This window comes from Rana temporaria, chromosome 1 (assembly GCF_905171775.1).
Source record: "Rana temporaria chromosome 1, aRanTem1.1, whole genome shotgun sequence".
Taxonomy (NCBI): Eukaryota; Metazoa; Chordata; class Amphibia; order Anura; family Ranidae; genus Rana; species Rana temporaria.
This window is the reverse complement of record NC_053489.1, coordinates 80,660,151-80,687,899: the sequence shown is the minus strand read 5'-3', so window position 1 is coordinate 80,687,899 and position 27,749 is coordinate 80,660,151. Positions and strand designations below refer to the sequence as shown.

Genomic DNA, 27,749 nt, shown 5'->3' with positions numbered 1-27,749 from the left:
CAGGAAGTTAGGTAAATATGTTGGTGTTGTCACAGATGGGAGATACATTTCTGCCTTGTTTAGACAATATACCAATTATCAGGTGTCGGCTGCAGAAGCAGCCAGAAAGGTTTAAGGGCGTTGGAAAACTTCATCTGTTCAGAATGAGGCAATTAAGGCCTCTATAAGTAATCCAGAGGATTACCACTGATTGCTGCATCCTGAGGCTTTTTGAGTGAAGGAGAGCAGTAGCAGAAATACTTCTAAAGAGGTGAGGTGCTGTTGATGTTTCTGTGTGATAAAAATCAAAAAGAGACTATTGTTTTCTGCTGTAGGACCAGCAGTGTCTGCCCAGCACTAAGCTGTGCCAGACTCCATAGATAGGTTCCTGCGTGGTGAAGGTAGACGCCCCAAGTGGCCAGGGTTTATTTTATGTTTGATTTTGTTTATGCTGTTTGGATGCTTGCACTTGTTTCCAGCAAGATGGAAGAATAGACCAAAATCTTTGTTTTAAACCGTCTTCGACTGCCTTTCTGAATAAATTCAGTGTGTAGTGAACCCATCCAGGGGGGTCACACACCCCGCTACCGAGCTAACCCCTTACAATATGTATACATATCTTATAAAGATCAAGAAATAAAAGGAAATAAAACAAATAAACGATATAAGGAAAGAAAAACAAAATTTCAGTGGTTATATAAAAGAAATAGCATAATACAAAAATATTCATTTTAGTAACTTCCATCACAGAGTGTCTTTACCGATGCCGTTGAGCCGGTTTGGAAAAAAATTCAAACCTTGAGGAAAAGGCAAGGGGTGTATAGCTCAGTGGCAGAGCATTCAACTGCAGATTGGGAGGTCATCAGTTCAAATCTGGGTGCCCCGTCAGCATTTTGCCCGCACGCCGAAAGGGAGAGCCAGGAGTCTCTTTACCAATGCCGTAGAAAAATAATTCAAACCATGAGGAAAAGACAAGGGGATATAGCTCAGTGGCAGAGCATTTGACTGCAGATCAAGAGGTCCTCAGATCAAAACCGGTTGCATCTTCAGTGTTTTGTCCGCAGTCTCGCCAGAATGGGAGAGCCAGCTAGCATATTTACTAATGCTGTTGAGCCGTTTTAGAAAATTTTAAACCGTGAGAAAAAGGCAAGGGGGTATAGTATAGCTCAGTGGCTGAGCATTCAACTGCAGCTCAGGTGGTCCTTAGTTGAAATCTAGGTGCCCCCTCAGCATGTCTTTACAGATGCCATCAAGGGGTTTATAGCTCAGTGGTAGAGCATTCAACTGCAGATCAAGAGGTCTTCCGTTCAAATCCGGGTGCCCCCTCAGCATTTTGCTCACAGTCGCACCGAAAGGGAGAGTCGGCGAGTGTCTTTACCGATGCCGTTGTGTTTGACAGGATTAACTTAGTCGACCGGATCATAGTCAAGGAGGGCTCTCCCCTCATCAGAAAAGATAAAAATGTTCCAGAGCAACCAGGTCTTGGAGTAACGCTCTTGTTGGTGGCGCGCTGAAAGAACTAAGTCTTCCAGTTTGCTTATTTCCCCTACTTTACGAATCCACAACCCTATTGTCGGGGGTTGTGAGGATCTCCACTTAAGAGGAATGCATGCTTTAGTAGCGTCACCATCCATTGTTCTTGAATGGACTCATGGGGCTTCCTGGGACCTCCTCTCCAGGTTTTCTGTTGATTCCCCTCTGTTTGCTTCTGTAACAGCTCGTTCAACGGCCAGGCAATCTGTGAGTTCTCACAAATCTTCTATAGTAAGAGCAGAAAACCAAGAATGACCTCAACTCAGTGACAGTATTCGGGCAAGGTCAGGAAGTAACAGCCTCCAACTTCTGAGGGTCAGATGCTATTCCCTCGGCTGACACTACATGCCCTAGGTATGTGACTGAGGTCTGGTAGAACTGGCACTTTTCCAACGACAGCTTCAACCCCTCAGTGTGTAGTCACTGGAAAACTTTCTCCAACCGAGCTTCAGGCTCCTTCAACTTTCTGTCAAACACAATGATATCATCAAGATACACTAGTACTTCTACCAAGTTCATATCACCCAGTGTTCTCCATCAGTCTCACCAAAGTAGCAAGGGCCCCTGTGAATCCCTGTGGTATTTGGTCAAACTCGAAAAAACCTAGAGGGCTGATGAAGACCATCTTTTCTCAGTCATCTGGATGCATGGGTATCTGGTAATATCCAAATAAAAAAAGGGGGGAAAACTCTGCGCTAAACCCACTTACAAGTGAGTAAAAATTGATATATGACCTCTAAATAGAGGAAGGAATAAAAAAATGAGTGAAAAATGAATTTAAATAGGGGAGTGCTGCAGGTATTAAAAGCTCAAATACTTAAACTTCAAAGACATACATACAAAAAAGAAATAAGTGCGCAACTCCAAACATTTAAATTTGCAATCACAAGGGAGTGAAATAATGTTATATCAAAACCATAAAGTGATAAAAAAAATGATGTGTTGATACACCCTGTACCAGGTGAACAAAAAATATATAAATAAACCCCAAATGAATAAAAAAAGAAGGGGTAATTGAGTGATCAAAGTCCTCAAAAAAATATATCAAAGAAAATCCTGACCACCAGATACTTCCAAGCAATAGTTCATTAATCACTGCAGACTTTAACCCAAAATCTTGAAGAAACTTGAATCTTTATATTCAGCTGAAGAAATATAAATACTGACTCTTACCCAATCGTTAGACCCCGGTTTTAAGGAGGTCAGATGAGCTTGTGCATTAGCCTGCCGGCCCCAGGTGTATAATCAACTATCTTGGGGAGGAGTGCTTCTATCTTGCAAGAAGAAAGAGAAAAGGCTTCAGCTGTCTTTCCAGGCCGTATGACACAAGAAGAATGGTAGTCAGATTTCAGTTTTCAGCTTGGAAGATGCGGGATAATAAATTCTGAACACGTAGACTCAGTGGAAATGGAGGGAGAAAAAAATAGATCCTCATAGTGTAGTATATCCAAAGAATTTATTAAAAAAACACTTTAAAAACTTCACAGCAGGCACTAATCCACTTTTAAAATTCTCACAGCAAGTCACTTCATCATAAAAAACTCAGGATAGAAAAGAAAAAAACAGCATCAAAAAAAATATATTGTAAATAAAATATACAGCCAAGGAACGAACCAAAGAGCTGGAGTATATGAGTGTGATGGCGTTTTAAGAATAGCTCCACCCGACATGTTTCTCCATAACTGGCTTCAACTGGGAAAGGACTCCTTTCCCAGTTGAAGCCAGTACAGTAGAGTACTGCTTGCACCTGAAAGGATAAACAAGAATTTAAGTAATTATACTGTCAACTTCTAAAGGGGGAACCCCAGCCGGCCTATAAACCTTTAACCCTAGTGAGAGGTTGGATTTAATAGAAATGGTAAGTGGGCCCATTATAGCAGTAATAACAACAGTGTCCCCCGTTGCAGATCGGATGGTCATCACTGGGAGTCAGAGCTCATTAACTATATCAAAACAGGTGTAGTTGCAAGCAATGGGATTTATTGAAATGGTATAAGCTAGAGATGTCTATGGACAGTGTTCAGCAAAGTATTTCCAAGGTAAAGATGTCTGTGCACAGTGTCTCAGTGAAACCATAGGAAAAGATTTGAAAGGGTGGGCAGTTGCCCTCTCACTAACAACCAGGCCGATTCGGTGCCCTCTGGACAGCAGCTCATGTAGCGACGCTCGTGCAGCAGATCCGCTGTATCGATTTCCAGATGCAAAGCTTGAAACACAGGTTGTCGAGTGACTGAGGTGGTGCTGGAGGGATGTCTGATGAACAGCTAGCAGTGCTATGCCCTTCTCATTCGGTTTAGAATGTCGTATACCACGTGGTAGGCCGCAATCTCTCTCTCCATGCATCCATCTCCCATCAGGCCCAGAAGGAAGAGAGCATAGCCCGGGTCTCTGGCTAATTTTATAGCTCCTCCCAGCAATTACCCTGGTGGTAGCAAAGATCCCTGGGATATGTAGTCTAGGTGCATATTCATGTGAAGCAATTACCAGTCTGAGGAACTTCTCGTCCCACAATGCCTTTAGATTGGCTCACAAATATGATGTCAGTTGGTAACAGTGGGCACTAAAGGGACATGCGATTCATAGAAATACTTGAGGATCACTGTACATTGCAATTGTAGTCCACATTTCTACATTTAAAATGCCCGTAAAGCACAGCATCATAGCCACAACCAGAGTGTTGTTTTTGTTTCATTTCCGACACCGCTCCTGGTGTGGAAGCTTAGCACAGCTGCTTCTTGGTCTCCCACAAGGCACCATACATTGTCATCAAGGGAACCTGTGTTCTGGTCCCACAGCACCAGACTTATTGTGATTAATGTGTACAGTCTTGAGTGGCTGCATGAGAGTGTTCAGATGGGCAGTCAGGGGGGCAGTGAAACCACAATTCAACTATTACCCCTGGCCGATCGCATGAACAAGCCCTTGAGTGCCATCCTACTGTCTGTGCTTTAACGGCTTGAGCAGAAGACATGGTAGACATTAGGGGTCTAATAGATCCTTTATGTCCCCATAAAGAGTACTTGTCACCTGCCCAATGCTACCACATAAAGGAGCTTATTACCCCCTTGATGACAGCAAAAAATTAAGTGAACTTTTTAAAAGAAATGTAAAATATAATGAAAAATAAATAAAAGCACCCCTTCATCCTGGTCACACACATGAATGTTAAACACATGCTTAGCAGCGATTGCTCAACACTTATTGGGTGCACATCAGTGAGAGTAGCAATTCTAAATCCCTCATTTACAGTTAACAACTGATGAGCTGTAAAGGCATTTAAAGTGTCACCTACTGAAGGAAATACTGGAATTTTAGATCCGATAAACATTTGCGTGAATATTGTACAAGACAAAAACTTGCAACTACCATCTTTTTATTCTACAGAGCCTCTACGTTCAGAAATATATTATGTTCTGGGGGTTTTCATACCTCCCAACTTTCTGAGATGGGAATGAGGGACACCTATCAGCAAAAGTATGTAGGCATAAGACACACCCCTTGCCACCACCCTTAAAGGAGAATTGTACAAAAAAATAAGATTGGTTAAATCCACAAGTGCTTTTTTTACCACTACTATTTCTTTATATTGGCTTTTGGAATTTACAAATGCAGCAATTTAGAAATCAGATGAAAGGTTTAGCACTGGGAAACACTTTTTGATAGATAAAAGGTGCATTTTATATACATCTCTATAGATCAGAACAGGGACAGTTGGGAGGTATGGGTTTTATGTCATTTTATAGCCAAAGATGCAGATTTTAATGTGTGTGTAAAAAATAAGGAAAAGGAACAATTGCTCCAGAGAGGAAATGGTTAAGAGAAAAATCCATGCGTGCGTGCGTGTCTGCAGGGAGGGAGTGGAGGACGGGTGTCAGCGTGAGGCCTGGAAAAAGGCTGAACTGGGAGCAACGCTTGGATAGTGGACAGAGAGATTACGAAGAGCAGAGGGGGGCTCTTGTGAATAGCAGTTTGAACTGAGGAGTAACATTTGTCAGAGGTACTTTTATCTCTATGACACTGCCTCGTCTTCTGTTATTGCAGCGTGTTTAAAGTAGTATTAAACCCAAAAGCAAACGTTTATTGTATTGCAGCTTACCAGTTATTGGATATGGTGGCTGCATTGGTTTTCTTTTTTAAGCTTTCTTTCCTTTATTTTTACCTGGTGATCTGACCAGTAAGTTGTTGTGCAGATGTAGCACACATGTAGGTCACTTGTTCCTGTGGATTATGTCACATTCGTGGCATTGTTGGAGACCATATTTTCACTTTAGTGAATCCTGTAAATACACTCATCCCAGTTTATTATGTCTTTATAGGTTAATCTATCAGCTTGCTTAGATTGTGATAGATTTGACCCCCATCTCGCACTGTAATTCTCCCAATGTTTGTGTATGGAATATTATGGTTGGCATGAGAGACATTGTATGGGGTCGTTGTTTTTCCTTCTGTGAACCTTGGACTTTTTTTGTCATTCGTGGTTGACCACACAGGTTCTTTATTATGTAACATTCACCATCCTCACTACTTAACCACTTACCCATTGGGCATTGCGGGCAGATTTGCTGCGAATCTGGCCATGATTTGAAAGCGCTGATGCGTGAATTGCAAATCGCAGGACTCACATTTGAGATGCCATTGATTTGAATGACACGGGTTATCGTGCTGCAACATGCATCGCGGGAAGCATGTCGCCCAAAAGTAGCTCCTGAACTTTTATTGGGTGACATGCTTCCCGCAATGCTTGTTGCAATGATTGCAGACTTGTGCCACGATTTGAGGTGTCATTTAAATAAATGACATCTCAAATGTGAGTCTCGTGATTTGTCATTCACACATCATCGCATTCAGATCGTGGGCAGATTCACGGCAAATCTGCTTGCGATTCAAAACGTTGAAGTTTGAATGCAGCCTTACACACAACCATTTTTAATGGTCTAGAAAAAACAATGTTTTTTCAACCCTATTATTGTTAAGCCGGCCTTGCCTACACACGATCGTGAAAAAAAATGCTCTAGCAAAGCGCGGTGACATACAACACGTACAACGGCACTATAAAGGGGAAGTTCCAATCGGATAGCGCCACCCTTGGGGCTGCTTTTGCTGATTTTGTGTTAGTAAAAGTTTTTGAGAGACGATTCGCGCTTTTTTTAGTCTGTTACATCGTGATGAATGTGTTATCTCCATTACGAACACTAGTTTTACCAAAACGAGCACTCCCGTCTCATAACTTGCTTCTGAGCATGGGCGTTTTTTTCATGTCGTTAAAGCCCACACCAGACCATTTTTGACGACGTTAAAAACGACAACGTTAAAAAACGACGTGAAAATTTAGAGCATGTTCTACATTTTTAATGCCCATTTTTTACGTTGTGAAAAATGCTCTGGAGCCCACACACAATCTTTTTTAACGACATAAAAAAAAAAAGACATTTTTTACATCCCGTCGTGTGTACGCCGCATTAGGCTCGGTTCACATCTATGCAAAATTAAAAAAATTAGCAAATTAGTTTCGTTATTTTTCTTCATAAATTTTAAGAGTTTGTGCAGTGCTTTTTGTTGTGCTTTGTGCATTTTTTTGTTTTTTATTGGGCAGTTTTAAACACAAATCGCGGTAAAAACATGGTAAAAAACTCTACATGCTTTTTTGCAGCTCCTCCATTGAAGTCCATTGAACCAAAAAAAGCAGTTTTGCATTTAAAAAAGTCCCCGACCCTTTCCAAAAACGGAGGCACAAAAATGCATTGATGTGAACATGTTCCATAGGAATCCATGTTAAAAAATATGTTAAAAAATATCCTGCATTTCTGCAAAAGGCAAAAAGCATGAAAAAACGCATCGTTGTAAATGGAGCCTTCCTGCCCAGGACAATTTTCAGCTTTCAGTGCTGTCACTCTTTCAATGATAATTACTCAGTCATGCAACACTGTCCCCATATGACATTTTTTAAATTAGAAATAGAGCTTTCTTTTGGTGGTATTTAATCACCACTGGGTTTTTAATTTTTTGTGGTATAAATAAAATAAAAAGACGTTAAAATATATATATATATATATTTTTCTTTGTTTCTGTTAATAAAAATAGCAAATTTGTTATTTTTATTCATAAATTTTGGCCAAAATTTATAAAGCTACATATCTCTGGTAAAAATAACCAAAATCAGTCTATATTATTTGGTCTGTGTGTAAGTTATAGGGGCATATCCACAAAATAATTTTAAATTTCCTGCGTCGTATCTTTGTTTTGTATCCACAAAACAAGATACGACGGCATCTGGGATCGATCCGACAGGCGTACGTCTTAGTACGCCGTCGGATCTTAGATTCAATTTTTCGGCGGCCACTTTCCGCGTTGAGTATGCAAATTAGCTATTTACGGCGATCCACGAACGTACGTCCGGCCGGCGCATTTTTTTACGTCGTTTTCGTTCGGCTTTTTCCGGCGTATAGGTGCTGTTATGAGGCGTACTCAATGTTAAGTATGGCCGTCGTTCCCGCGTACAATTTTGAAATTTTTACGTTGTTTGCGTAAGTCGTTCGCGAATAGGGATTTGCGTAGAATGACATCACCGTCGTAAGCATTGGCTTGTTCCGGGTTAATTTTGAGCATGCGCACTGGGATACCCCCACGGACGGCGCATGCGCAGTTAAAAAAAAAAAAACTTAGTTTACGTCGGGTCACGACGTATTAACATAAAACACGCCCCCATTACATCCATTTGAATTCCGCGCCCTTACGCCGCCAGAGATACACTACGTTGCGGCGGCGTAGTGTATCTTAGATACGCTGCGCCCAGCGTATTAATGCGCCCAGGTACGTGGATCTACCCATAGAGTCTACACGCTATGGTGCCAATCACTGAAAATTGATCACACTGATGTACTGACGGCCAATCTAATTTCTTGAGACACTAACAAGCCAGGAAAGTACAAACACCCCTTAACCACTTGCCGACCGCCGCATGTATATGTACGTCCACAGAATAGCACGTACAGGCATATGGGCGTACATGTACGTCCCTGCCTTTCTGCAGGTCGGGGGTCCGATCGGGACCCCCCCCGCTACATGCGGCGGTCAGATACCCGCGGGGAGCAATCCTGGAAGACGGCGCGGCTATTCGTTTATAGCCGCTCCGTCGCGATCGCTCCCCGGAGCTGAAGAACGGGGAGAGCCGTATGTAAACACGGCTTCCCCGTGCTTCACTGTGGCGGCTGCATCGATCGAGTGATCCCTTTTATAGGGAGACTCGATCGATGATGTCAGTCCTACAGCCACACCCCCCTACAGTTGTAAACACACACTAGGTGAACCCTAACTCCTACAGCGCCCCCTGTGGTTAACTCCCAAACTGCAACTGTCATTTTCACAATAAACAATGCAATTTAAATGCATTATTATATTATATATGTTTTTGGGGGATATTTATTATAGCAAAAAGTAAAAAATATTGCATTTTTTTCAAAATTGTCGCTCTATTTTTGTTTATAGCGCAAAAAATTTAAACCGCAGAGGTGATTAAATACCACCAAAAGAAAGCTCTATTTGTGGGGAAAAAAGGACGCCAATTTTGTTTGGGAGCCACGTCGCACGACTGCGCAATTGTCTGTTAAAGCGACGCAGTGCCGAATAGCAAAACCTGTTCTGGGCATTTAGCAACAAAATGGTCCGGGGCTTAAGTGGTTAAATGACCATGAAGTAGACATTCCAAGGTATTTAGTAAGAGGCATGGTGAGTTTTTTTCATGTTGTAATTTTTTTCCCACAACTTTTTGCTAAATGTTTTATATTAACAGGTTATTTTTTTTTTTATTTATTTTTTTTGAAAAGCCTATGGCGTGTGAACACACCCAAAAAACTCCACCCGGTGCAGAAAAAATGTGCACACACATAAAGAGTGTTCACAAAAACGTGCAGACGGGTGCAACGTCAAGTGGTCCTCCTGTGAAGAGGGACCCAAACCCTGATCCCCCGGGGCGTTAGGCTCCAGACGGGGACTGAGGTACTGTGGTCCGAGCAACCGAAGCCGACACGGACCCAACTTCCTCGGAGGGACTGCCGAAACAGAACCCTCCCAGTATTAGGTGGGGCTCCCCCGAAGGGAGACCCCATGAGAGCAGGCGAACTAAGCCAGAAGGCCATGTCCACCCACTCCCAAGACGTTCAGGGCTGGCCCGAGGACCCGCACCCTACTAATCACACAGTGACAAAACGTGCACAACAAAAAAAGACAAAAAAGTGACAAACACAGGCTTAAATAAAATTAAGTGGGGGAAGGGATAGTGGAGAGGAGAGTGAAAGAAGTGGCCATTGTGGTGAAACAATGACCAGGCCCTCCGGCCAGGAATAAAAAATTCCTCCGGTCCTAGCCAAAAGGTCCGGCCCAGGAGGCAGGTGCTAAAAAAAGCGTGTATCTGGTGCAGTGACCGTGGTATCTTAAATCAATGTGTCCCTCACACACAGTGATCTTCAGATACCCCTGGACTGCCACTCCAGGGGCACATGCACCATAGGCTTTTCGTTCCATATCCGACCCCCCGACCGGCCAGTGCAGCCCTCCACCCCTGCCAACCAACCCAGCGGATTTGCACGGTCCTACCCCGTCGTACCCCAGGGCATTACGAGCTCCTCCTACCGGATCGCTGACAGAGATAGCACTTACACCAGCCAGCCAGAAAGCCAGACTAGAACTCGGCAAAAAGACCAAGACCAAGCGCAGCACCCATCCTCACCAGGAGCACCCTTCCAGATGGCTCAGACTCAACCATGGGCCGGCCCCCAGTATTCTGTCGGGCAGCACAGCGTAAGTCCCTGCTGAAACCATCCTTCCAGGTGCAATGACGTCATTGGATTGCATCCACCCTCCCCATGTAGGAGGTGCTTCAGCGCTCCGCTGACAACTGATAAGGACAGATACCACACCCAGTCCCAGCCAAAAAGCCGAGAAGCGGCAGGGAAGACAACCACGATCAGCACGGCCTAGAGTGTGCAATAGCCGTGCCTCGCCCTGGGAGAACCGCCTTCATGATCATGGTGTCTCCCCTGCCAGGTAAGTATATTAACAGGTTATATTGGTACTTGCAACTACACCCCAAAACACATTCTACTACTACTCCTGAGTATGGCGATACCACGTGAGACTTTTTCCCAGCCTGGCCACATACAGAGACCCAACATGCAGGGAGCACCGCCACGCATGCTAAAAGCACAAATTACACACCTATCACACTTTTGAAGGCCCCGGAGCACCAGAACAATGGAAACGCCCACAAAATAGCCCCTATTTTGGAAAGCAAACACCCCAACGTATAATTTATGAGACACGTGAGTCTTTTGAACGTGTCATTTTTTTCACACGTTTTTGGAAAATGTGGTAAGAAAATGAAAACACATTTTTTACACAGTTTTTACAGCACTGATGGGCGCTGGTGAGGATCCACTGACATGGTGGCACTGATGAGCACTTACTGATGTGGCACTGTAGGCAACTGCTGGGCATTGATGAGGCACTGATGTGGCACAGAAGTGGCACTGGTGGGCACTGTAGAGCACTGCTGGGCACTTGGAATTACAAAACAAAAAAACACAAGAAACCTCATACCTCTCCTCGCGATTGGTGAGAGAACCAGAAACAACGCCGGTTTGTTGAGTGATCGCTCAGTCATTGGACGGAGCGATCACGTGGTAAAGTGTCGCTGGGATTGGTTTTCTGTTCTCGCTACACGTTTGCCCCTGGCGTGTATGTAGCTCAACACACAGCTTAAACCTTGCATCCTAAATAACCAATAAAGAAAAATTATTCAGCGCTGGAATGTAAATATAAACTAAAAAATGCAAGCCAGCACTAAGGTAAATTCAAATAAAACACCTCACATTGACATCTAATAATAATAGTGCAGCGCAAAACAAACAATTTTAAACTATACATACAGAAAGTTAAAACATATGATATATGATATATAATTAAAAATTATATAATAAAGTCCATATAAAGTGCTCAAGTGCAAAAAGATGATCCAAATCGGAATATAATAGTGCAAAAATCCAAAGGGTGATATCCAGAAGGAACCTCCACCAAATAGCAGGAATGGCCTCTCACCTTACAACTTCGACCTGCAATAGGTCACAAAGCATAATCAGAGAACCACCTGTTCTCAGAGGACAGCAAGCAATGCAGCAGTAGAACCACGATATCAGTCAGACTCAGGATCAGGACATGGCAATCAGGGCATAAAAAACAAAGGAGAGGAAATCTAGTGCTCTCTGAAGCCAAAATACATTTATTTAAGAATAAAAAATGAATACACTCACTGTATAAGCACTCTCAAACGAGTGCAGCAAAACAGCATAAAACATCCATAAGAGCATGGGTTTCAGTCTAGGTCGGCGATCGCGGTTGACGTCACATGTGGCCCCTTCCCCTCGTACGACGTTACGTCCCTATGAGCGGGACTTCATCATGCTGCCTTTTTTCACCCCACGCTGATGAAGTCCCGCTCATAGGGACGTAACGTCGTACGAGGGGAAGGGGCCACATGTGACGTCAACCGCGATCGCCGACCTAGACTGAAACCCATGCTCTTATGGATGTTTTATGCTGTTTTGCTGCACTCGTTTGAGAGTGCTTATACAGTGAGTGTATTCGTTTTTTATTCTTAAATAAATGTATTTTGGCTTCAGAGAGCACTAGATTTCCTCTCCTTTGTTTTTTATGCCCTGATTGCCATGTCCTGATCCTGAGTCTGACTGATATTGTGGTTCTACTGCTGCATTGCTTGCTGTCCTCTGAGAACAGGTGGTTCTCTGATTATGCTTTGTGACCTATTGCAGGTCGAAGTTGTAAGGTGAGAGGCCATTCCTGCTATTTGGTAGAGGTTCCTTCTGGATATCACCCTTTGGATTTTTGCACTATTATATTCCGATTTGGATCATCCTAAATAACCAGACTGGGCCAGATTCACAGTCAGCGGCGTAAATGAAGGCAGGTGTAGCGTATCGTAGTTACGCTATGCTGCCGCAACTTAGAGAGGCAAGTGCTGTATTCACAAAGCACTTGCGTCTAAAGTTACGGTGGCGTAGCGTAAATGTGCCGGCGTAAGCGCGTCTAAATCAAATGAGGAACAGGGGGGCGTGTTTTATGTAAACTAATCATGACCCCACGTAAATGATGCTTTTTTCGAACGGCGCATGCTCAGTTTAACGTCAATTTTTTTAATTAAATTACGCCCGCTCAATGCCTAGTCGACGTGAACGTAACTTACGTCCAGCCCCATTCACGGACGACTTACGCAAACGACGCAAAACACGACGCTGTTCCGACGTTTCCGACGTCCATACCTTACATGACTTACCCCTGCTTTATGAGGGGTAACTTAACGCCGGCATATGTCTTACGTAAACGACGTATCTTGCTACGCCGGGCGCACATACGTTAGTGAATCGGCGTATCTAGCTCATTAGCATATTCGACGCGGAAATCTACGGAAGCGCCACCTAGCGTAAGGTGACCAGATTTTTAAAATTAAATCCGGGGACATATTTTTTCTTTACTAGTAATGGCAACAATCAGCGACTCTCTGCCCGTCGCCGCCCACCTCACAGCCTCTCACGTCTTACTCTTTGGCCCGGCTACTACTGGATGGGGAGCGGAGGAAGATCACTCCGCCAGGGAAGGCAAGGAGATAGGCAGGTGGCTGGCCAAGATTTGAGCCAAGCCGGAGGAACATGTGAGCGGAGCTGAATGGGCATGCGCTCGAAACTGAAGAAATATTCCCTCCGCTCCGACCAGCACATGATCATCAGAAAGGGGCACAGAAAATGGGAAAAATACAACCCCCCTATGCTAGTAGGCACGGCGGAGCTGGGGGGTGTAATTCTATTTTTTTTATTTTAATTCTGCACTGACTGTCTTTGAAATTGCCCCTGCCCCCTATTAAATCCAATCTGGGGACAAAACCAGGGACAGACTTGGCCCGGGGACAGTGTCCTCAATCAGGGGACTGTCCCCTGAAACTGGGGATGTCTGGTCACCCTAACCTAGCGGCCAGCGTAAATATGCACCCTAAGATACGGCGGTGTAAGAGACTTGCGCCGCTCGTATCTTAGCCGAATTTATGCGTAACTGATTCTAAGAATCAGCCGCATAGATACGACGGCTCTCATTCTGACTTACGACGGCGTACATGGCGCTACGCCTTCGTAAGTCCTTTGAGAATCTGGGCCACTGTCTGTAACTTTGGATCTTTATTACGATGAACAGATGGTGGCCATATAAGATGCGTATGAATAATGGTGAAACAAATAAATTAACATATAAGAATTATATGAACACAAACAAATGTCTACTAGGCATAAACAGTCATTATCATACCAGCGATGCTGTCCCAGGAGGATCAAGACTTAGGAAACATGTGGTGCAGGCTTAGCTGACTCCATGTGGACTGTCCAGTGGAAAAATATGAAAGAGTTGTGATAGGAAGTGAAGACAGTTTTCAGTAACACGACAGGAAATGTACATTACCTTAGAACATTGCCCATCAACAGTCCTTTGTTAAGAGTGACATCTAGTGGACAATATTTGAATTACAAGTCCAGACGATATTACTGTATTTCCTTGTAGGCCAAAGGCCTGACAAATGGCCTTTTACCCCGATATGTGACGCGCCGGATCCCGAGAACCAGGCTGTTACAGACACTGCCAGATGCGCGCCCCAGGGGGAGCGCAAGAAGCTCGTTCATGGAGGACATCATTTTATGCTCTCCCAGAATTAGCCGGCAGCGCTATAGCCGGCATTTGTCTATAGCCCGGTCGGCAAGTGGTAGAACTATAGGCAAAGCTTTTTTTTTATTTTTTAAAATGCAAAGAATAAAAAAAAAATTGTAAGACAATGGCATAATTTGCTGGTTTACCTACATTAATATTTAGGCGGCTAATGATTTTATTTATTTCTTTGCCACCAACAGACCCTCATCTCAATAATGGGTGGGGCGAAACATGTTGTAGACATGGTCTGGATGAATTGAGCCAAGGCTGCTTTTATTTGCATCTGCCTGCTTACCACTTGTGTCGGGTGAGGTGTGTGGCGGCCAGGCTACCTCTTTCCATTTCTACAGATGTTACAGTTACAGGAATAGAGAAACCATTTATGACTGACAGGGATGCTTCCAATGATCAGCTTTTTATTTATTCATGTAAAGCCTTTTTTTTCAAAATGAACAAAACTGCTGTAACTGCTTATAAAGTGTTATCTGGAGTTTAGCTTCAAGCTTTTAGTGTATCTAAATCTACTGGTACATCTTAGGCCCCTTTCACACGTGCGGACCATTCAGATCCGCCTGTCAGTTTTTTCAGGCGGATCTGAATGGGCACTCCATGTACCTCTATGGAGCGTCGTATGTCAGCGGTGACATGTCCGCCGACATCCGATCAGCCCTGATCCGATCCTCTCCGCTAACGTGTGACGGATGCAAACCCTATTTTGCATCCATATGGCAGATGAGATCAAATGAAAAGGGACAGTTTTCATCCGATCCCCCATAGAGGAGAGTGGAGATCTGACTGGTCCATCTCTACACAGTGTGCAGAGACAGACTAGTCATTCACCAGCTGAACTGGGATCAACAGAGTGATCCCCGCTGAGCAAGCGGATGTCCAAAAACTGATCCCTCCCGGGATCCACACGTGTGAAAGGGGCCTAACACTCCCCTCCCCCCAGACTAACAATGCTGCTGTCCAAAGGTGCCCCCTGTGCTCCTTCACCTAGAGTGGAGGCACTGTAATACAGGAGGTGTGTTATTGGGCAGATAACCAGGTAAAAACAGAGGGGGGAAAAAAGCCCCCCCCCCCAAAAAAATGTAAAGTAGTCACATCTAATGATTGATAAGCTGCAACATATTACATATTTGGATTAGGATCAAATACCGCTTGAAGGCTTCATGTACATTGGCACTCCTGGATTAAACTTTTCCAGGGGCTCATTTACACCTCAATCTCTGCGTTCACTGTGCATTCCTGTATGCAAGTTTGTGCGTATTTTTAGTGTGTTTACAGTGTGTTTTTTTTTATATATTTTTCATCTCCCCCAAAAAGAAAATGGTGTGCCAAATGTAAAAGAGAAGAGGGAGGTGGAGGAAGAGCTGCACTTAGGAGTGAAGTTCTGCTTTAAGGGGAGACCAACATGGCCTACAGCTATGCACCCAGGGCCGTCTTTTAATATTGATTGGGACCTGGGCAAACACTTTCTTGGGCCCCCTCCCCTTCATTCTGAGACAAAAAAAAAAAAAAGCAGGTAGACTCAGAATCAGTTTACTGCAGCAGATCATGCATTGAAATTGGTTGCCAGAGGTTACAGCAGATCACTACTGTTCACCGATTGGTTGCTACAGGTTACTGCACATCATTACCACTGAGATTGCAGATATAGTACAGAAGAGGGTCGGAGATTGCAGATATACTACAGGAGAGGGTCAGAGACTACAGACTTACTGCAAGAGACTGTCAGAGACTGTGGCCATATTGCAATAGACTGTCAGAGACTGTGGACATACTACAGGAGACAATCTATGACTGCAGACATACTACAGGAGATGACCAGAAAACTTTCAGCAATGCACACCTTTACAGTTAATTGACACAGCTCAGGGTTTCAGGATAGCAGTCAGGTTTTCTATGGGTGTAAGGACATACCTGGCAAGCCATTCGGGGGCGGGCTCCCACTCTGATCTCTGCTCATACTTCAGCTGCTCCCTCCTGAGCATACAGGCTACATAGGGTGGAGTTAGGGTATCAGTGGAGCTCCCGGCCTCACCTTTTCTATACCGCCTCATGAATACAGAGGTCTGGGGGCAGGGCTCCCACTCCAATCATTGCTCTCCCTACAGCCGCTCTGTTCAGAGCATACAGGCTGCATGGGGCGGGGTCAGAAAGTCAGTGGAGCTCACCCCCTCTGATTGGCTGGCTCGGAAATACAGCCTCTTGTGTCCTCCGTGTGCTCTGCAATGCCATCATTGGGGCCCTAATTTGCAGGTAGCGGGGCTCAAGCAGCAGCTGCTATGGCCCCCCCAACCAAGATTGGGCCCAGGGCAGGTGCCTCATTTGTCCTGCGTTAAAGACGGCCCTGTATGGACCTTAAATTAAACAAGAATGTGCACCTCTTGCAGACAGTGCATTTACATCTACTTCGAACCCCTAAATGCCTTAAAAACTACACTAAATGCATTGAAAAACTTAAATTAAGAAATTGATGAAGCCAGATAAAAAAAAAGTTGATTAATAGTGACTTCAGCCAATCAGCTGTAGTACTGTTCAAGTATTCTAACATCTGTTGGTGTCAGCTGTTAGAAAACAATTGCCAGCAGCAAGAGATCTGCCCATACATGCAGTTTTGCACAGACTGGAGAAATTATATGTAACGCCCCCTTACTTTTAGTATGGGCACTACGTTAAAGTTAGTGGGGATTGGGAGAGTTATTTTGCTCCCATTCATAATTTGTTAAATTTGGTTGCTGTCATTCCTGAACTGTCCTGTAGGTCAGTCTGCTCTCCAGGGGTGCCGATTCCACCCCTGGGCGACAGTTGGCGCTAGAGGGGTTCTGGCAGAGCCGCTTTTCCCCAGCAGCCAATAAGAAGAGTATTCACTCGCGGGGCATGCTGGCGGAGAGTATATCTGTGGCAGACGCCATTTTTCTTGGTTCTTCGCAGGTTCCAGGTGCGGCACCCACCCTTAGGGTGTGCGCATCCAACGGACCCTGTCGATATGGCCTACCAGGCCGGGGTCGCATGCTACGCTGAGCTCCATGCTGCTGAAAGGGGCCCCAATGACTTACTGGGTCCCCGGCTCTATTGAAGAGATCCCAAGCTATATGCTGTGCGGTGGGGGATCGGCTCAAGGAAAACTCGGAGGCAGGTTATCTGAGGGGTTCGAATGAACCATCAGGGATCTGGTGATCGGGACATTGACAGGTACACTTCAACTGTCACCCGGTGACCCTAATCTAATTTACTGAGAGGATTCGCTCAATCCATTTAGCTCATTCAAGTAATAGGCCTGTGGCAGAGGTCCCTAGAGCCAGGTCTGTGGCAGAAACCTGTTCCTCCCAGCAACCTTAAAGTGGCGCTTCGGCTGCCAGGCTCGTGGCAGGAGTCTGTCCGGAGGCACTTCGCCCACTCTGGCTGGAGTGGCGACGAACTGTGTTAACTCTGAAAGCAGGACTGCTTTCTTCTCGTCCAGGGGCCTGATACTGCAAAGTTCCTTTACCTCATCAACCTTCTCTTTCCCTCTTGTTGATGTTGGTTGTGTTGGGCCGAGGGGTAAAGCATTCAGAAAACCTTTATTTGCTGACTGGACATTTGCTTACTGATCTACTCATCGACTTCACCCCTAGACAACGGTAAGAGGTAACCTAATATGCCGATCCCGAAAACAACCAGCGGCTCCTGAGGGGGTAGCGCTACATGGATTTGAGAAATCTTTGTGTATAGCTAGCTTAAGTGGTTAGTTCATCTTTACTGAAGATAAGTTTAGTGAAAATAGACTAGTGTGTACAAGATCGATTCAGAAATTCTATGGCCTTCTCTTTACTTGCGGTTGGGGGGTGGTAATCCCTTTCTCCCTCTTCTGGATACAGTTTAAGTGTATTCTCTCTCTCTTTTTTTTCCCTCCTTGACAGTATTTATAAAATGGAAGATAATATTGACACCATTTTATTCCACAAGTCAACTAAGTTTGTGTTCAGTGACCAGGATAACTCCAAATTGTCATGGATTGCAATGGGTATGACGGCTGGAGTGTATGCAGTATGGACTATGTTTGTCGTACCAGGCTTTCGAAAAGTTCCCTGGAAACTAAAGGTATGTGCTGTTTGCTTGATGGGTCTATTTGCCTAAAGTGATTGTAAAGCTTATTGCTTTTTATAATTTTTTTTGTTTGTGCTTTATACTTGCTTGCTCTGTATAATGACATTGCACAGAGTAGCCCCGATCCTCCTCTTCTGGGATCTCCTGCCTGCGCTCCTGGCTCCCCATCCCCACCAAGTGCCCCTATAGAAAGCCACTTTCTATGGGGGCACTGCTTCAGACTTGCTCCCGAGCCACCCTGTCTGTGTCTTTTGACCCCTGCTCCTTTTGGAAAAGCAGCAGCAATATGCTTACAAACTGTAACTGTGTATATGCATTATAACTATCTATCCAGCAGGTGGCGCTGCAGTATTATAGTGTGTTATCTATGGTAAGGTAATCAGAGGAAGTACCATCTTTCACAATGTTATATGCATTTGTTTGTGCTCTCTTCCTGTTTCATGTTTTTAATGCTGTAAGACATGTTCTAACATCCTCCATACAAGTAAAGCCGTTCTACTGTATACAAGAAGCTTCTAGTGAATGTTTCAGTACTTTGCATAATAGGTTATGGGTCCAGGCACATCCAGGCATTGGAGAGGATAGTACAAGCAGCAGAAAACCCAGCAGCACCCCAGGCACTAAAAAAAATGAGAATTCTGCAAGACAGTGAGTACAGCGAATCTTTGAATACTGTATGCAAGCAGATGAAAGATGCAATTGCAAAGCTTAACAATGCCAATTATCAGCCGTGGAAGATTAAACTAGAAATGTTTCTGAACAAGGATGACTTGTGGCAAGTGCTGAATACAGACAGACCCACAAATGGAAAGACGGAGGACTGGGGCAGGAAGGATGGACAGGCAAAAGCAACCATAAACTTATTAGTGGAAGATGGCCAGCTTATCCAAATAATAACAGAGAAAACAGCCAAAGGTATATGTTACGTACCTGGTATGTTTAGAGTCTGGTTGTAGGAGGCCTCTCTTACGGCTCTGATTCACGAGCCGCTGAAGTGGGAACAGCGGACTCGGAGCACAGAGGGGTAGGAGTGCCGATGCAGTGATGAATAGATGTAGGTGGCTGAGTCTCTCTGGCGGGGAGGTGCAGACGGCACTGAGGCAGAAGTGGGGGTCAGCGACCCTGACAGGTGATACGACTGCAATGGCAACAAGCTGATGAAGCAAGCAGATAAATAGGAAGCAAGAAACAGCAGGGTCAGGCAAGCCGGGTCACAACGGATAATCAGATGGTTCAGATGCAGGTAACTGAAGCGTAGTCGTGGTGCAAGCAGGTGGGTCTGGCAACGGTGGGTCCAATCAGAAGGGTAGTCAAACAAGCCAGAGTCAGGGATTAGAGAGATACGGATAGTCAACAAGCCGGGTCAAGGTTCAGTCAGTAACCCGCTATCGTGCGCCCGTTGTGCACGCGCCCACCCCAGTTGCGCATGCGTGCAGGAAGCGCGGCGGCGCGTCAACATGGAGGAACACTGTTGTTTCCTCAGAAACAGGATGGATGAGGCTGGGAGGTAAGGCCCTGACAGTATATGGACTTCATTAGAAAAGCTGCATGAGCATTCAAGTCTAAACACAAACTATTAGCATAACTACTTATTAAATTTCCTTTTGCAGAAAAGTTTTATCCCTATTGTGGGGTCACCACCAGTACAATATTTGTTCATTGAAATCATATCCTTTCTTCCAGAGAGAATAAGTTCAGTGCTCGTAACCTTTCCTCATATCTAAGGTCCCCTAGTCAATTTATTCGTTTTGTTGCCCTTCTCTGGACTCTCTCCAGTTCCTGCACATCCTTCCTGGGAACTGGTGCACAGAACTGGACAGCATACTCCAGGTGTTAATCCCCTTTTTAATGCATGCCAACATTCTGTTTGCTTTGCTTGCAGCAGCTTGGCATTGCATGCGATTGATGAGCCTGTCATCTACTAGGACCCCCAGGTCATTTTCCATCCTAGATTCCCCAGAGGTTCTCTCCCTAGTGAGTAGATTGCGTTCATATTTTTGCCACCCAAATGCATTATTTACATTTATCTACATTAAACCTCATTTGCCATGTAGTAGTCCACCCCATTAACCACTTCAGCCCCAGAGGATTTGGCTGTCAAATGACCGAGACACTTTTTGCAATTCGGCACTGCGTTGCTTTAACTGATAATTGCATGGTCGTGCGACGTGGCTCCCAAACAAAATTGACGTCCTTTTTTACCACAAATAGAGCTTTCTTTTGGTGGTATTTGATCACCTCTGCGGTTTTTATTTTTTGCGCTATAAACAAAAATAGAGCGACAATTTTGCTTTTTGCTATAATAAATATCCCCAACAAATATATAATTCAAAGTGATGTAAATATACGTTACTTTGCGCAGCCATGTCGGCAAGTGGTTAATTTGTTCAGATCTTCTTGCAAGGTTTCCACATCCTGCGGAGAAGTTATTGCCCTGCTTAGCTTAGTATCATCCACAATTAAAGAGATTGAGCTCCAGGTCGTTTATGAATTAATTAAATAGGATTGGTCCCAGGAGAGAAACCCTGGGGGAACCCACTTTCTACACGGACCATTCCAAGTATTCCCCATTTATCACTACCCTCTGAACTCGCCCCTGTAGCCAGTTTTCAATCCATGTACTCACCCTATGGCCCATGCCAACGGACCTTACTTCGTACAGTAAACGTTTATGGGGAACTGTATCAAATGCTTTTGCAAAATCCAGATACATCACGTCTACGGCCTTCCTTTATCTACTGTAGATGGCAGCTCACCTCCTCATAGAAGGTTAATCGATTGGTTTGGCAAGAACATGCCTCCATGCTGATGATACCGTTGTCATTACTAAACTCTTATATATAGTCCCTTATCACCCCCCCATCCCCTCCAAGAGCTTGCATACTATCGATGTTAGGTTATTTGGTCTGTAGTTCCCAGGGATGTATCTTGGCCCTTTTTAAAAAAAAAAAAAAAAGGTGTTACATTGGCTTTTCTTCAATTAGCTGGTACCATTCCAGTCAGTAGACTGTTCGTAAAAATTAGGAACAATGGTCTAACAATTAGTTGACTGAGTGCCTTAAGGACCCTTGGGTGTAAGCCATCTAGTGCTGGTGACTTATTAATGTTGAGTTTTTCAAGTCTATTTCTAAATCTGTCCTCTGTTAGCCATGAGGGTGCTTCCTGTGACACGTCATGAGGATAAACATAGCAGTTTTGGTTAATGAAGCCCCCCGATTTCCTAGTGAACACTGAGGAGAAGAATAAATTCAATACCTTTGCCATTTCACCATGCTTTGTAACCAGGCTCCCTTCATCATTTTTGTAATTTGCCTGCTTTTTTTACACAGGTTCCATACCTACCTTCTGGAAAAGCTCAGACAGCTAACGTGCTGAAACTTTTGCAAGGACGGAAAGGCCGATTGGTTGACCTGGGATCAGGAGATGGGAGATTGGTTAAGTATGGTTTTTGTTCTATAGGATTAGGTAATAGTGTTGCACATTGGTGGAATAGGTACAGCCGCCTGAGATGCAAGATGGAGTTGTGAGATTAAACGGTCTCCTTGAAAATGGGCAGAGAGATAAAGCTGCACTGCATTGCACATTTAAATAATATCTAAAACCATAAACAAAAACATTTTGTGTTGCAGCTTTCTGGTCCTTACATGCGGTGGCTGCATTTGTTTTAATTTTTCAGGTTAAGAACATTATCAGCAAGTGCAAAAAAAATTAATGTGCGCAAAACTGACAGCGCAAACAAACTTATCTTCATTCAGTAAATGACTAATCCCCCTACATCATGCAAAAAGGGTAATACAAAAGCAGGTATAGTATGTACACAAAGGACAGCGACAAGCCAGTCACAGTCCACCTTATCACCTTGATGAAAGCGGGCTGTGACATTGATTTAAAGGGGTTGTAAAGGTTAAAAAAATCCCTAAATAGCTTCCTTTACCTTAGTGCAGTCCTCTTTCACTTATCCCATCCTTCCATGTTTGCTTTTAAATGTCCTTATTTCTTCTGAGAAAGACTCACATTACTGTGTGGAGTTACAGACAGAAGAAAAGGATGTAAAGGAAGCTATTTAGGGAAAAACATTTTTACCTTTACAACCCCTTAACGCCCGCCGCACGACTATTTACGTCCGCAAAATGGCACGGACAGGCAGAAGGACCCCCCCCCCCCCCCCGCTGCGTGCGGCGGGCGTATTCCCTCGGTGAGCGATCCGGGACGACGGCGCGGCTATTCGTTTATAGCCACTCTGTCGCGATCGCTCCCCGGAGCTGAAGAACGGGGAGAGCCGTATGTAAACACGGCTTCCCCGTGCTTCACTGTGGCGGCGCATCGATCGTGTCATCCCCTTTATAGGGGAGACACAATCTATGACGTCAGACCTACAGCCACACCCCCCTGCTGTTGTAAACACACACTAGGTGAAGCCTAACACGTTCAGCGCCCCCTGTGATTAACTCCCAAACTGCAACTGTCATTTTCACAATAAAGAATGCAATTTAAATGCATTTTTTGCTGTGAAAATGACAATGGTCCCAAAAATGTGTCAAAATTGTCCGAAGTGTCCGCCATAGAGTCGCAGTCACGAAAAAAATCGCTGATCGCCGCCATTAGTAGTAAAAAAAAAAAATAATAATAAAAATGCAATAAAAATATCCCCTATTTTGTAAACGCTATAAATTTTGCGCAAACCAATAGATAAACGCTTATTGCGATTTTTTTTACCAAAAATAGGTAGAAGAATACGTATCGGCCTAAACTGAAGAAAATTTTTTTTTTATATATGTTTTTGGGGGATATTTATTATAGCAAAAAGTAAAAAATATTGCATTTTTTTCAAAATTGTCGCTCTATTTTTGTTTATAGCGCAAAAAATAAAAACCGCATAGGTGATCAAATACCACCAAAAGAAAGCTCTATTTTTGGGGATAAAAGGACGTCAATTTTATTTGGGAGCCACGTCGCACGAGCGTGCAATTGTCTGTTAAAGCGACGCAGTGCCGAATTGTAAAAACGCCTTTGGGCATTTAGCAGCATGTTGGTCCGGGGCTTAAGTGGTTAATATAGCTGTCTGTGTCCCTTGCTTGAGGGATTCATGCTTGCCAATTGTCCCTTGTGAAAGATTTTACCATACTTTCTGTTGCAGTGACAACTGTTTTTTTTTGTTTTGGGTAGAGTGAAGATTGATTAAAACCCCTATCAGGTTTTAATTGCCGTCTTTGTCCACGTTAGGGATATTCACCCTGTGGTGACCATTATCACTGAGAGCTAAAGTGAAAGAAAATGCAGAATTTTGGCTTTATCCCAGAATAGTAATGTGAACACTAGTTCTGGTAAACTTGGTGACAAATAGGGGTTCCCTCACTTTGGAGGGATTTCCCATCATGTCCTGTTTTGGTTATGGGACAGGAAGTGAAAGAAAATCTCCAACACATTTTTTATTGTGACACAAATGGCACAATAAAAAAAAAAAAAACTGACAGGGGCTGTATAGATACAAGAAGGTTCATTGGGATTTTTAAGGTGCAAAATTAGATGAGATAGTGTCAGCTATAATATGTAAGTTTTTTTTTAATTTAACCACTTAAGGACCGCCTCCTGCACATTTACATCGGCAGAATGGCACGGCTGGGCACATGTATGTACAGGTACGTCCTGTACTAGTGTTCAGCCGTGTGTCGCGGGCGCGCGCCCGCGACCCGGTCTGAAGCTCCGTGATCGGGACCGCGGGACTCACGGACCCGATCGCCGCTGGAGTCCCGCGATCGGTCCCCGGAGCTGAAGAAAATTGTCGCTCTATTTTTGTTTATAGCGCAAAAAATAAAAACTGCAGAGGTGCTCAAATACCACCAAAAGAAAGCTCTATTTGTGGAAAAAAAAGGACGCCAATTTTGTTTGGGAGCCACGTCCCACAACGGCGCAATTGTCAGTTAAAGTGACGCAGTCCCGAATCGCAAAAAGGGGCAAGGTCCTTTAGCTGCATTTTGGTCCGGGTCTTAAGTGGTTAAGGTGCAAAATTAGATGAGATAGTATCAGCTATAATATGTAAGATTTTTTTTATTTAAAGAGAAAATAAAAAATTGTTAAAAGATAACAATTGGCAAGTACATATCAATAAGGTTTTATGGATACAGCAATGTAGAATGGAGTTTCCAACATGTTGGATGCTGTCCAATTAGATGTACAAGCCTTCTAGGTCTCTTGAGATGTTAATCAAATCATTAAACAGGGTCACAGTTGTCTATCTGCGTCAGAAGAACCGTGTGCTACGGGTGACCCTTTGGGGGCATTCAAGGACCAGAAAAACAAAGTATTGCAGTAAACTCGATACAGAGGGACATATGCTGTCTATACACTCTGATGCTTATCTCTAAGGCTGGCGTTTGATGACAACGCATAAGTCCCTAGGGTTCCAGCAGGGTTATACTCTGTCCAAAATAAAAAAGTTTTTCTTTATGTAGCCCTACCCCCGAAGGAGCTGATGAATTTGATTGGGCCCGTACTCTGCAATTAAACCCCACTAACTTGGCTCAAACCCCTTGACACAGCTGTGGCGCAATTTTGGTGTGAAGCGAATAGTAAGGATAACCCCACAATATGCAATATAACAACAGTATACCTTTGCTGAAATATAAACAGAAATATGAGCGGCCCTTCCTAAAAACTCATCGCTTATGGAGGCAGATAGAAAAAATTATATATATAGAAAACAATATATATATATAGAAAAATATATATAAAGAAAATCTATATGTATATAGAGATAAGTGTTTGGATCTACAATACACCTCCCTCTATAGTCAAAATAGCTGGTGACAGCTGGAGCTGCTACTATATCCTATCCGTAGACAGGTTTAAACATAGAAAACACAATACATATTATAAACAATATATATTTCAAGCAGCGCTCCTAAATACAGTTAAATGATATGTGGTATATAAAAGTCCAAAGTATTCAGAGAAAAACTCCTAGAGATAGTCTGTGATTAAAGGGATTGTAAAGGAAAAAAACTTTTTTCATAATAAGCATCCTTTACCTGCAGACATTCCTCTTTTCACTTCCTCATTGTTCGTTTTTGCTCAGAAGTTGCTCTATTTCTTCTCTGTTCTGTTCAATTCCTGCTTGTCTGATTTTACTGACAACCGTGACGGGAGGCTTTACTGCGGTGTCAGTGCCGTGCTCACCCCCTCCTGGGAACTACATCTGTGCGGCAGGACGCTCTCTACGTGTTAGAGACCTCAAGGAGGTGTGAATTACTGGGCGTGCCGCAATTCATACTGAGAAATGTAGTTCTTACATGAACGAGCGATGCAAACCTGGAAGTGAATGATAGAACAGAAACTAGAATGCTGGAGGTGATATAGATGAAGGAATTTAATAGGTATTTACTTGTTTTTTTAACAGAATCATTACACTATTCTGTCTGTCTAACTTGCAGACATTGGGCTAGATTCAGATAGGTTAGCGGATCTTTAGATCCGCGTAACCTATCTGATTTACGATCCGCTGCCGCAAGTTTTTGAGGCAAGTGCTTTATTCAGAAAACACTTGCCTGTAAAGCCTGTAAAATTCCGCGGCTAGGGGGCGTGTAAAATTTAAATCAGGCGCGTCCCCGCGCCGAATGAACTGCGCATGCGCTAAATTTCCCAGCTTGCATTGCTCTAAATGACGTCGCTAGGACGTCATTGGTTTCGACGTGAACGTAAATTACGTCCATCCATATTCACGAACGACTTACACAAACGACTTAAAAAATTCAAAATTCAACCCGGGAACGACGGCCATACTTAACATAGGATACGCCGCATATAGCTGGGGTAACTATACGCCGGAAAAAGCCGAATGCAAACGACGTAAAAAAAACGCCGGGCGGCCGTTCGTTTCTGAATCGGCGTAACTCCTCATTTGCATATTCCTCGCGTATACAAACAGAAGCGCCACCTAGCGGCCAGCGTGAGATTGCAGCCTCAGATCCGACGGTGTAAGTCACTTACACCTGTCGGATCTTAGGGAGATCTATGCGGAACCTGATTCTATGAATCAGGCGCATAGATCCGAACGACGGAACTCAGAGATACGACGGCGTATCAGGAGATACATCGTCGTATCTCTATCTGAATCTGGCCCATTAATTTTAGGCAAAAAATGTTTTTCCTTTACAACTCCTTTAAAGAAAAGGAAAGTAGTTCTTGCTGGTCAACACCAATACTATCCTTCTGTTACTAACACCACCACTTGTGAGATAGGCAGGGGAAAACTCTTACCAGACAAGGCTGGAATATAAGCATTGTATAATCACAGCAATAGATATCTCAAAATGCTTGGAATCCTCTTAAACCAAAGCTCCCTGGGAATTACGCAATCACAGCACAACCATGGAGGTAATCGCTTCCCTAGTATGCACGAATGGCATCCAGGGGCGTGGTCAGGGCGGTACCAAGTCTCTTGGTACTGCCCTGATCACGCCCCTGGATGCGATTCGTACAATCCAATATACCCATTTCTAGAGTTGATCCAGAGGAAGGTGAAAAACCCCAGCATGCTCCAATTTGCTACAGCAGTGGAAAAAAAATCCTTCCTGATCCCCCGAGAGGCAATCTAATTTTCCCTGGATCAACTTTACCTATAAATGTTAGTACTCAGTTATATTATGTACATTTAGGAAAGTATCCAGACCTTTCTTAAAGCAATCTACTGAACTGGCCAGAACCACCTCTGGAGGGAGTCTATTCCACATTTTCACAGCTCTTACTGTGAAGAAACCTTTCCATATTTGGAGATGAAATCTCTTTTCCTCTAGACGTAAAGAGTGCCCCCTTGTCCTCAGTGTTGACCGTAAAGTGAATAACTCAACACCAAGTTCACTATATGGACCCCTTATATATTTCTACATGTTGATCATATCCCCCCTTAATCTCCTCTTCTCAAGAGTGAATAAATTCAGTTCCTCTAATCTTTCCTCATAGCTGAGCGCCTCCATGCCTCTTATCAGTTTGGTTGCCCTTCTCTGCACTTTCTCCAGTTCCCTGATATCCTTTTTGAGAACTGGGGCCCAAAACTGAACTGCATATTCCAGATGAGGTCTTACTAATGATTTGAACAGGGGCAAAATATTCTCTCTCTCTCTCTCTCTCTCTCTCACCGCAGCTTGACATTGCATGTTTTTATTGAGCTTATGATCTACCAAAACCCCCAGATCCTTCTCCACTACAGATCCCCCCAGTTGTACTCCTCCTAGTATGTATGATGCATGCATATTCTTAGCCCCCAAGTGCATAACTTTACATTAAACCTCATTTGCCACTTAGTCGCCCAATTAGACAGAGCATTGAGGTGTAAGGACGTTATTCCACTGCATAGCTTAGTGTCATCTGCAAAGACAGAAATTTTACTTTTG

The 27,749-nt window shown here is 43.9% G+C and overlaps 1 protein-coding gene and 1 non-coding gene across 2 annotated transcripts in view; one reads left to right on the top strand and one right to left on the bottom strand.

The window, feature by feature from the left end:
* The first annotated feature begins 5,364 nt into the window (after window positions 1-5,364).
* The window catches only part of LOC120928604 (adenine nucleotide translocase lysine N-methyltransferase-like), a 51,603-nt gene continuing 29,218 nt past the window's right edge, over window positions 5,365-27,749 (top strand). The window contains exons 1-3 of the mRNA XM_040339649.1: window positions 5,365-5,509; window positions 18,174-18,354; window positions 21,690-21,794. Of these exons, the coding sequence (XP_040195583.1) occupies window positions 18,184-18,354; window positions 21,690-21,794 (276 nt within the window). The 5' untranslated portion in view covers window positions 5,365-5,509; window positions 18,174-18,183. The remainder of the gene's footprint in view (window positions 5,510-18,173; window positions 18,355-21,689; window positions 21,795-27,749) is intronic.
* On the bottom strand, window positions 10,404-10,562 carry LOC120925699. The gene has a single exon (XR_005746906.1). It is a non-coding gene; the product is annotated as a U1 spliceosomal RNA (small nuclear RNA).